This window comes from Palaemon carinicauda, chromosome 6 (assembly GCF_036898095.1).
Source record: "Palaemon carinicauda isolate YSFRI2023 chromosome 6, ASM3689809v2, whole genome shotgun sequence".
NCBI lineage: Eukaryota > Metazoa > Arthropoda > Malacostraca > Decapoda > Palaemonidae > Palaemon > Palaemon carinicauda.
Genome location: NC_090730.1, coordinates 32,494,570 through 32,506,491, shown reverse-complemented (window position 1 = coordinate 32,506,491; position 11,922 = coordinate 32,494,570). Strand labels below are relative to the sequence as shown.

Sequence of the window (11,922 nt, the reverse complement as noted above, 5' to 3'; positions counted from 1 at the left end):
ACTAATATGGCAGCCTTTGGAAATATAGCACTGTATCCTGACTCCTATATCACACAATTCGAATAAAACTAAGAGATCTTGGAACCTAGGGAGATGAAGCATCACTACTTTATCAGTAAGAATTGAAATACTTTACACTACATGGGATGTCCACATTAATTCATGCGGTCTTAAAATACTTGGGAAAATTTAAAGTTGAATTTGGTATCTACTTTTGATTTTTTCTACCATTAAAATGATCCCAAATATCAGTAAAACAGTATACGAACAATCCTGATTATGTTGCAAATTCATAAACTTATTTTGAGCTTTTAAATCAAATCTAATGCTTGGAAAACTATTTAATCATTCCTTACATAGGGAAGATCTACCTAAGAAAATAGAAAAACGTTAGCTTCACCTTTGCCATCAGTTTGAAGATAAATCCAACTACAAGACCGGTTATCTTGTAATTAGTCTTAAGAAAGATTTCAGTGTTCACAGCTCCAGGATGAATACTGTTTGTTGTCACCCCTACCGGCAAGAATTAGAAACAGTGATTAAATACTTCGGAAAATTCAGTATTACCTGAAATATTTCATATGATTATATTCCAACACAAAAAGAAAAGGAGGATTACTGATGTTCGAGTTATTACATGGCTTCAAGGTCAAAGTTTTCTTTTAAGAATACCTGTCGCTAAATCTGCAGACTGACTGAAAAAGTAAATAATCTTTTTTACAAGTTTAGGTTAGATTAGGTTCCCTTATCAATTGGCATTATCCATTAAAGAACCTAAATATAAATACAAAATCAAGTTAATTAGCGGAGTTGTCTTTCTTTATTTCATATGATAATGATAGAATATATAACTATGAATTCAGGACCAAGAGACCTGGTAATAGGGGCGGGGAGGCCAATCAGCGCCGAGGAGGAACTGAGGGAAAGTCCCGAAGTAACTACGTGCACCAAAAGTTGAAAGAGGTTCGACTGAAAGAAGAAATAAAGAAAGCGAGAAAGAGGGTGAAATAAAAAGCCAGCAGGGAGATGCATAGAGGCGACAGCGACACTTCAACTCCTTTTTATCTATTCCTACAGTGCACCAAGGGAGGTGCAATGACTTCACTAACACCAGGCATCCAGCAGATATATAATGAAATGATATTGGCATTTAGTTCCAACGTCCTTACCTGTTCCTTTCATCCTCTCTGCCAGTTCTACAGTGAAGAGAATATTAGCTAATTTGGTTTGTCCGTAACTTGCAATGGAGCCAGGAAAGGGTCTCTTTTCGTAATTCAGGTCATCAACCACAAAATTCTTACAAAAGTAATGACCATTTGAGGAGACATTGATGACCCTGCTAGGGGCACTTTTCTTCAGAAGATCTGCAATGGTTATGAGGTATTATTGAAAAAATAGTTGCAACTTAATTACATAAGAAGTGTATACGGTAGTTTATCCATGATGAATATTAAAAATCTATTACTTTTATAGACCTTCCATTCTCTTCATGAAGGAAATTTATATCATTTGCATACATCCTAAATCCAACCCTAACAAACCTCAATAGAAATTTTATCTTATTCTTTTAAACTGAATAAAAAAAGCCATTTAGTCATGAAAGTATGCATTGGTTGTCAATTCTTGAAAATTAGAATTTAAAGCTTCAGTTATGTGTTTTGAATCTTAAACTGTAGTTTAGATTTGATAAATGTAATTCATTTTTCATAATTAATGTAGACAAAGAAAAAAAAATCCAATACCACCAGTTTATCCAAATATGTAAAAAATAGCAATATGTAAAATCTACGACCGAAAATAAATATTTCAAAATTCTTCTGTCAAGAAAGAGTCTATTCAACTAATTGGTTCAAATTCAACACGACCAGAATCCCTTCGTCTCTTTAGACAAATTTCCCTTTTTGAATAGCCATAGCCACTGACCTAAAAGCATGTTGGTCAGAAGGAAGTGCCCGAAGTGATTGGTTGCCATCGTCAATTCCAGACCATCTGAAGTTAGAGTTTTCACTGATGCAGATAATGTTCCAGCATTATTCACCTGTTTGTAGATGAAAAGTAAACTATTGGGATAATAATAAAACCCTATTCACTAACCACTATCATTATTATAACCATTATTATTATTCGTAAATTTTATATTTGCTTTTGGGAAAATTCAAAACATGAAATTATTCAACATATAAAGGGCATACATAAAACCTATGAAGGTACAATGATATATATATATATATATATATATATATATATATATATATATATATATATATATATATATATATACATATATATATATATACATTATATATGTATACTATATATATGTGTGTGTATGTATGTGTATGTGTCTGTAATATACCTACAGCTAAGAAAACCTTTACCATTACATTAATTTACAAATAGGGAGACAAAAGACCTGACAAAATTACCGCCCAATGACTTTACTCTTCGTAATAAAGATATTTACAAAGATACTTTTTGGCCGAACAGAAACACATCTAGACTTTTCTCAACAAAGAAAGCAGGGAGGTTTTACAATCTGGTATTCAATAACTGACCATATCCACGCTAAATGAAAAAATACACTAAATATAACAAACCACTATGCGTGGCATTTGTAGAGTATGAGAAAACTTTTGATTCTGTCAAAACTTCAGCGGTAATGAAAGCCCTTCAAAAACACAGAGTAAGTTAATCTTATAATAAAACACTTTAAGATATTTATACGGGTACTACAGAAAACCTAAACCTACATAAAGATAGTGAGAAAATTCCGATTGAGAAAGGAGTTGAATAAGGAGATCCCACTGTGGAGGATTTATTTTTGCTTTATTTTTATTTTTGTTTTGCCAAATCCTGTGTGTGAGAGAGAGAGAGAGAGAGAGAGAGAGAGAGAGAGAGAGAGAGAGAGAGAGAGAGAGAGAGATATTGTGTTAGCGAGCGAAAGTAGTTAGTGTAACGATCGTTTGTGGTGAGGAAGACTGTCGGTATAAATGAGATTGTTTGTTTACATTTTTAGTTAGGTTACGACAGTGGTGAATGTTTCGGAGCGAATGCTTTTTTATTTGACTGCAGCTTAAGGCAGTTGTGTGAGTGCTGGATAACTATTTATATATTTTCGACCAGCGTGGAAGTGTTTTTTGATTTTCAAAGTAAGTACAGTTTTGTTTATCTTTGCTTGTCGTGATTGTGAATGATAGGAACAATTTATTATTTATCTTTGATTATAGTGCGATAGTTCAGTTAGCTAGAAGTGTTCGTAAGTGTTTTTCTTTTTTATTTTGGCAGGCTGCGATTCCTCCTTTGGAGAGACCCAAGTTTTTTGAAAGTGGATGTATTGTTGATGACCTAGGCCTGTGAATTAAGATTTCGTATGAGAATGATGATGATGATGATATCGACGACGATGACACCCATGACCCCGAGGAGTTAAGGCCGTTATGGAAATTTAAAATAGTCTTCGGGTTTCATATAGTGGTGTTGTGCCATAAAAGACAGTTGGCTTGTTTGTATAGACAGTGTTGGTGTCTATAAAATATATATGAACACAGATATTTATTTGGGTGTTGGTGTGCGGTTAATGTTAAGTTTTGATAGTTTTTTTTTGGTTTATATGAATGGTGTTTTGGTTATTATATATATAGTATTAAGTTTTGATTAGTTTTAGGTGTTTATTTTGATTGCGGATGGTTTATGATTTATTTTGGTTCAAGAAATATAGTTTTAAGGATATGTTTGGTTTAAATTTTCCTTCTGTCCAAGAGTCTGGTTGATAAAGTAAGGGGAAAGTTTGTTTTGTGGAGATAATTGTCAGTAGGTGTGATTCAGGGTGTGGGGCTTGTTCTTGCAACATCCCGCCACATTATTTTGGCGCCCGAACAGGGACTGCTGAGGTGGGATAGAAGCTGGACTGTTGGACGAAGGACGGAATTAGGTTAAGAATTTAGGATTAAGGTTGATGAAAAATGGAAGAGCAGAACAAGTTACTGAAGGAGGAATTGCGGCTGAGTAAGGAGCGTGAGGAGAGGTTGCTAATAGAGAATGAGAGGTTGAACTGGGAGAATGCGGCGATGCAGAAGGAGCTTAGGGAGTTAAAGGGGACAGTAGAGAGAGTGGAAGAATGTGTTGAGATGAGGATGCGAGAGAATGAAGAACGAATGGAGAAACGAATGGAAGATATGATGGGGCAAGTCATGGGGATGATGAAAACTATAATGGGTGAAGGTGCAGTCGGAGGAGTGTCCTCAGCTTCGGGTAATGGGTTGGTAGTGAAAGAGAAGGTTAAGGTAGGTGATAATGGGAAAGGAAGTGATAGTGATAGTAGTAATAGTGATGGTGATATTGAAGATAAGGGAATTAGGCATAGTAAGGATGAACAGAAAGGGGAGAGGAAAGATGAAAGGAAAGGTAAAAGTGATGTGAAGAAAGAGAAGAAAAAGTATCAGGCTGATAGCAAGGACGATCGTGAATGGGTGAAAGTGGTAAGTAAGAAAAAGGGTAAGAAGGGAATGGTTAAGGATAGGAATTTAAGTGTGGAAGTGGATTCATTATATTCGAATGAGGAAGAAGGTAACAAGGGAGTAGACAGTGATGATAGCAGTGAGAATGAACGTGATGTGTGTAAGACTGTGTTTATGAGAGAGGTACCTCGGTGTGAAAGGTTCAATGAGCATAGCAGTAGGGATGTAAATGATTTTTTCAAGGAGTATGAGAGGTATTGTCAGGATAAGTATGGTGATAGTAAAAGAGTTTGGGCTAGGGAGTTAGGAGAATATTTGACTGGGTATTTGTTGACGATGTATGGAGTGATAATGAGTGTAGGGGACGTTGATTATGAAAGTGTGAAAACGAGAATAATTGAGCAGGTAAAACGTATGAAAGGGAGTGTTAAGTATAAGCGTAAAAATGATTTTGATGAGGCAAGGATGAATGCAGGAGAAGCTATATCAATGTACGTATGTAGGTTGGAAACTTTAGCTAGGAAGAAGTATGGGGATGAAGGTATAAATGAGAATAAGGAGTTAATGAGGAAGTTTTTGGCAACAGTACCTGAGAATGTGTGTGAATTTATTAATTTGAAACGCAAAGAGAAAATGAGGTGGACGCAAGAGAGATTGACATGGGATGATATACTAGAGATAGTTGAGGATTATGAGTTAGATAGGTGCATGAAAGAAAGTAAATCTGTGAGTGTAAGAACTGGAATGGAAGAAAGTGTAATAGAATTTGGTAGTTATAAGGACGCAATTTTGAGAGGACCAATGAGGGTAGCTGATAATGTAGTAGATAGGAGTGTTAGGGCGAGTAATGTGGGAATACCTGTAAGGACAAATGAAGGGTTTAGGCAAGGGAATCAGGTTTGGAGGGATAGGAGTGCTAGTGCGCCGCAAGATAGGTCAGATAGTCGTGTCCGTAATGAAAAGTGTTATAGGTGTGGAAAGGAAGGTCATAAGAAGAATGAATGTAGATGGGCATTAGGAGCATGTTTCGGGTGTGGAGAGACAGGGCATCGTATTAGCGACTGTAAGAAAGAGAAAGTGATTAAGTGTTATCGGTGTGGTATGACTGGGCACGTAGCAAGTGGATGTAGGAGTAATCGTATGAATGTGATTTGTGGTAATTGTGGTAAGGATGGTCATTATGCTAGAATGTGCAAGGAGCCGCGGGGTAAGTGTACTGAATGTGGTGCAGATGGGCATGTAGCTAGGGTATGTAGGAAGAAGGGAATAAGTCAGCCAGGATGTTCGGGAAACTAGAGTGTAAGAGGGTTCAGCTGGGTGAGTCCTCCTGTGTGTGTGGAAGGAATAAGATCAATGTTTGTGAGAATGGGATGAGTAATTGGTTGGAAATGAGCAAGTATGAACCTAGTATGCATGAGAAATTAGGGCTGGAAAATAAACAATTAGTGTTAGTTGAATATAGGAAAAAGAGGCGTTTGAAAGTTTTAAGTGAGGAGAAAGTGCAAGGAAATTTTATAAGTAAAAGTGAGAATAGAAATAAGTATGACAAGGGTGTAAATGTGCAAGTGTGTATGGAAGATAAATGTGTTAATACAGATGAATCATGGCTGAGTATGAATGATACCTATAGTGTGTGTGGCTTTTCCTTAGGTGATGTAAAAGAAAGGATGACGAATGCGAGAGTGAGAGATAGGAGAATGATTAGTAGTATGAATGAATCTTTTACTAAAGTTGAGAATGTTTTTGATGAAATGGATGAACTGTTTACAGAAATGAGTGTAATTATAGGGCCAGATGAGAACGAGGTAGATATGATTGTACATGATATATTAGATGATAGGAATTTAGATAGGAATAGTGTTAATGTAGCGAATGATTGTGATAAGGAAGAAGTGAATGAGAGAGTATATGGAGGCCCAGTTACTCGGAGTAGAGGTCCCGTTCCCGACTGCGACTGGGTTATGAAAAAAATAATGTAAGTGTTGTGTGAGAAGGATTTGGCAAAGTAAGGGGGGAGGAATGTGGAGGATTTATTTTTGCTTTATTTTTATTTTTGTTTTGCCAAATCCTGTGTGTGAGAGAGAGAGAGAGAGAGAGAGAGAGAGAGAGAGAGAGAGAGAGAGAGATATTGTGTTAGCGAGCGAAAGTAGTTAGTGTAACGATCGTTTGTGGTGAGGAAGACTGTCGGTATAAATGAGATTGTTTGTTTACATTTTTAGTTAGGTTACGACAGTGGTGAATGTTTCGGAGCGAATGCTTTTTTATTTGACTGCAGCTTAAGGCAGTTGTGTGAGTGCTGGATAACTATTTATATATTTTCGACCAGCGTGGAAGTGTTTTTTGATTTTCAAAGTAAGTACAGTTTTGTTTATCTTTGCTTGTCGTGATTGTGAATGATAGGAACAATTTATTATTTATCTTTGATTATAGTGCGATAGTTCAGTTAGCTAGAAGTGTTCGTAAGTGTTTTTCTTTTTTATTTTGGCAGGCTGCGATTCCTCCTTTGGAGAGACCCAAGTTTTTTGAAAGTGGATGTATTGTTGATGACTTGGCTTGTATTACGATTTTGTTTGGACTGCTCATTTGATTGATCAACTGTTGACGACCTGGCCTGTTTATTACAATTAAGATTTAGGATGATGATGATGATGATATCGACGACGATGACACCCATGACCCCGAGGAGTTAAGTCCGTTATGGAAATTGAAAACAATCTTCGGGTTTCATATAGTGGTGTTGTGCCATAAAAGACAGTTGGCTTGTGTGTATAGACAGTGTTGGTGTCTATAAAATATATATAAACATATTTATTTGGGTGTTGGTGTGCGGGTGATTTAAGTTTTGTTAGGGGTTTCGTTGATTATTTGAATGGTGGTTATTATATATTTAGTGTGAAGTTTATGATTAGTTGTAAGTGTGATTATTATTTTGATTGTGAATGGTTCCATGTTAAGTATTGTAGTATTAGGAAATATAGTTTTAAGGGTATGTTTTGTTTTGTTTGTCCTTTTGTCCAAGAGTCCAGTTGATAAAGTAAGGGGAAAGTTTGTGTTGTGGGACCATTGTCAGTAGGTGTGATTCAGGGTGTGGGGCTTGTTTTTTTTAACATCCCGCCACACCACCCCTCCTAAATTATTTACATTGTGCCTAGCCAAAGTTTTTAGGAATTTAGTTTGGGAAATTTGGACATTAAAATGATTCGGGAATACCTTACCAAATTTAGATATCTAGATGACATAGTTCTATTTAGTAATTCGAGGGAGGAATTGCAAAAGATAACAGAAGATTTAAAAAGAGACAGCAGACATGTAGGACTGAAAATTAATATGAGTAAAACTAAGATAATGTTATGAGATTGAAAGTATAAGAAGGATAATCATAGGATCATGAGCTTTCGTAAACAAAATAAGAATATGAAAAGAAAAATGCCCCCTTCTCTAAAAAGAAAAGCATTTTATCAAATCTTCCCTCCCGGGTTAAATTATGCATTAGAAATCCTGCCTATTGGGTGATAATTCTTCAAGTCTTTTATGTTTCTCTTTTTGTGAATTAGTATAATAACAATATTTTCCAAGTTGTAAGTATATAACCCTCTTGCAGATATTTTGTGTAAAGTTCAGTCAGTTTTACCACTATGAAGTTTTCTCTTTTTACAACTTTTAATGCTTTCTTTAATTCTAATGTTACTTTTGGTACCGGCTCAGGTATTTCATTATTTCTATTAGCAAAGTTATTTCTTATATCACAGTTATATAGCATTATATAGAAATCCTCTTTAATTTCTATCACTCCACCTCCATTGTTGATAATATTTCCATTTTCATCTTTTAAAGCAAACATCTGTTGGTGCCATATTCCAAGTATTCATCAATTTGATAAGTCTTCCTTTCTTTAGTGTTTTCGCATTTTTTATCCGATTGTGTTTACAAATGTCTTGGGTTAATTCTGTTAATTCTATTGGATTTTACCTTCATTTCAAATCTTTTCTTTATTACATTTTTGGTCTGATAGTTTTCCTTGATATTGTTTAGGAACTTTCTACCGATATCTAGTGCCGATTCCAAAACAAACCTTGTTAAACTACTGTTTATTTCGTCTTTATTTGTTTCCATTTCATCATGTATCCGGGAGTACATATTTTGTATTGCTAAACAAAACACATCAGATTTTTCTCTTATTAGAAGAGCGTTTAGTTTTTTCTTAAGATAAGTTTTTTTCTCTTTTCTTACATCTAGAGAAATTTTGCTTGTCACCATTCTATGGTCGCTTAACTTTACCTTATTTAACAAGGTTACATCTCTAATTAAAGATTTTAACTTAGAATAAAATCAATTTTATCATTTTGGCTCCTCCATGACCATTTATCACAAATAGTGTTCATGATTTTAAGCTTGAATCTTTCGATAAATCCTACAAGCATGCCTCCTCTGTCATTTCTTGTGCCTATTCCAAATTTCCCTGCTACTGATTTTCCTCTCTTTTTTTGGCATACTTTAGCAATGAAAATGCCAAAAGCAAACGTAAATTGAGCCTTATGTTTTTCCATGGATATCTCCAGATCTTCATAAAATGTATTTCCTTATTACATTGTATGGGATATTGTTGGTGCATATGTTTGAATGATTTTTAGCTTATACTTATTATTTAATCTGATCATTAAGCATGTAATCATATCACTAGTACTATAAAATTCTTCTGCGTTACTTGCAAGATTTTTATTAATAAGAAAATCCACTCAATTTTCTTTGTACCTTTCATGTACTCTGAAGCGAAATATGGAGCTCTCTTTTATCTCTATATAAGATTCCCCAATTCTTTTATTTCACTCAATCCTATTATATCTTAAATTATGTCTTTCAGTTCCTCTAGTAACAGAGCAAGATCTTCTTTAAACAGGGTCCTGACACTGTATGTTACAAGGTTCAGTTTCCAATGGTGGCCTGGTCTAGTCCAGAGATTTTTAGCACATCCTGCAATGGGGCGTGACTGCCCGCCACCTTGGGCAGTTGTTTCACTGCCGCTGGTGACTAGGACACGAGATGGGGTGGTTTTATTCATGTCTGGGGTTTGGCCAGTTTTCATCCCGATGCTGGCCACCGCGAACTGGTGAAGGTAGGTGGTAATAAAAGATAGATATGATGTACAATATATCTACACACACATCCGCAAACAATTGTGAGTCGAAGTACCACTATTTTCATATATATATATATATATATACATATATATATATATATATATATATATATATATATATATATATATATATATATATATATATATATAACCCAGGCACTGAGAGGGGCAAGCCAGCCTCAACTTGGTGCCGGTCCCAAGCCCGGGTAAATGGGGAGGGTTGGCGGCAGGAAAGGCATCCGGCCATGAAAAATTAGCCAAAACCTTCGATCAAAGGAATTAACCGATGATTATGTGTGGGACAGAAGTAGATGGAGAACGCTGGCCAGAAACATCGACCCCACATAAAAGTGGGAAAAGATGCAGACAAATATAAATATATATATATAATACGTAAGGATATTTACAAAGATCGTAGTACATCAAATAGAAAAACAGGTTGAATTGAATCAACCAAGAGAGCAGGTTGGCTTTAGAAGTGAATATTCAACAACTGACTATATCCATGTAACTAACCACTGACTATATCCATGTAACTAACCACTGACTATATCCATGTAACTAACCACTGACTATATCCTTATAACTAACCAATGACTATATCCATGTATCTAACCAACTAATGGAAAAGTCTACAGATTATGATAAACCACTATTTATGGTATTCATACATAATGATAAAGCTTTTGATTCTATCAAAACTTTAGCAGAACTGAAAGCCCCTCAATGAAAAGGAATATATGAATCTTATGTTAGAACACTTAAAGATATCTTTATAGGAAGCTCATAGAAATAAATGGAATTTTTAGAGTAAAACTTATTTCTATACTTGCCTGATGTTCATATACATGACAGTGAGAAAATTCAGATTGAGAAAGGAGTTAAACAGTTAAACAGTTAAATTATTCACTGCATGCCTAGAAGTCTTTAGAAATTTAGGTTGGGAAAATTTAGGAATTATCATTATTGGGGAATACCCTAACATCTTGAGATTTGCAGATGACATAGTTGTGTTTAATGAATCATGGATGGAATTGTAAAAGATGATAGAAGATTTGAATGGAGATAGCAGAAATGTAGGACTAAAATTACTATGGGTAAAGCTAGGAGAATATTCAATGAAAATACAGAGACAAAAAATAACGGTTATGGACGAACTTCTAGAGGTTTTTAATGAATATAAATTATGTACGTGGAACAGACAGTGTTTCCCCAGGACATGAGACCAAAATTAAAAGAAGGGTAAGCATGGTATGGAAAGCTTTTGGTAAACAAAATTATATTATGAAAAGTAAATTTCCAGTTTCTCTAAAAAGAAAAGTATTTAATCAGATGACCCTAGTTTTAACTTATGCATTATTAACTTACAGCCTTGCTAAAGCCTAGTTACAACTACGAGAGCTATGGAAATAATTATGTTGGGAATAATATAAAAATACAGAAAGGGAGCAACAAGGATACAAGAGCAAAGTAAAGTAGATTATATACTAATATCATGGATGAAAAAGAAATGAACATATAATGAGAATGATAGGTAATAGAAAGACATTAAGAATAACAGAATGAGTTCCTAGAGATTGCAAAAGAAGCAGGGGAAGGAAGAGAAGACAATGGATTGCCGAAATAAGAAAGTTTTCGGGAGTGGAATGGCATGGAAAGTCTAACAAACATATGCAATTGAAAGGATATGTTTGAGGCCTTTTTTCTGCAGCACTTCTTGGCTATTTAGTTATATGGACAACTAACTCAGAGAATCAGATGCAACATACCAGAATGTGAAGTTCCTTTTCAGTGTCGATAATTTGCTTGGCGAACTTCCTGACAGAGGTGAGGTCCGAGGTGTCAAGTTGCTTGACGAAGACTTGGCCATTTCCAGTCGTTCCAATGATGTCATCTTTCGAAAGACATTAATTTGAAAATTTAATTAAATTTCGATGGCTACATAAGAATAATGAAAACAAGAGCAATCATAGAGTTCAGACCTCCGCTAACGAATATTGCCAACATTTTACTGAAATCTACTATGAAACACTTTTATTTTTTCATATGCTGATCATAGAGGAATCTACGGAAATATTCAATTAAAGTTTACGGACAGAGTATTCCCCTTTTCATTTGGTGACTAAAGATGGCGAAAATGCAAATCCGAATCATCTCCAAAATTTAATGGGATTGTCCATGACCAAAGATCTACGAGTAGCTTTGACATAATCCTTTCTACAGACAGGCACACAGACAGATAAATACATAAACCGACTTGATTTCATAACCTCTTAGCAGAGGAATTATGAAAAACATCTAAAGGTACTTAAGAATAAAATTTTTTTT

At 35.0% G+C, this 11,922-nt stretch overlaps 1 protein-coding gene across 3 annotated transcripts in view; it reads right to left on the bottom strand.

Annotated features, from left to right (window-relative positions):
- Positions 1-11,922, bottom strand: part of LOC137642539 (retinol dehydrogenase 11-like) — a 98,143-nt gene that overhangs the window by 78,999 nt on the left and 7,222 nt on the right. For 2 of the 3 annotated variants that reach the window (XM_068375180.1, XM_068375179.1), the window contains exons 4-7: positions 11,364-11,488; positions 1,924-2,038; positions 1,170-1,364; positions 353-513 (exon numbers count right to left, since the gene is read on the bottom strand). In XM_068375180.1, the coding sequence (XP_068231281.1) occupies positions 368-513; positions 1,170-1,364; positions 1,924-2,038; positions 11,364-11,488 (581 nt within the window). In that variant the 3' untranslated portion in view covers positions 353-367. Of the gene's footprint in view, positions 1-352; positions 514-1,169; positions 1,365-1,923; positions 2,039-11,363; positions 11,489-11,922 lie in introns of those variants that run through there. The other variant, XM_068375181.1, reaches the window with a different exon arrangement.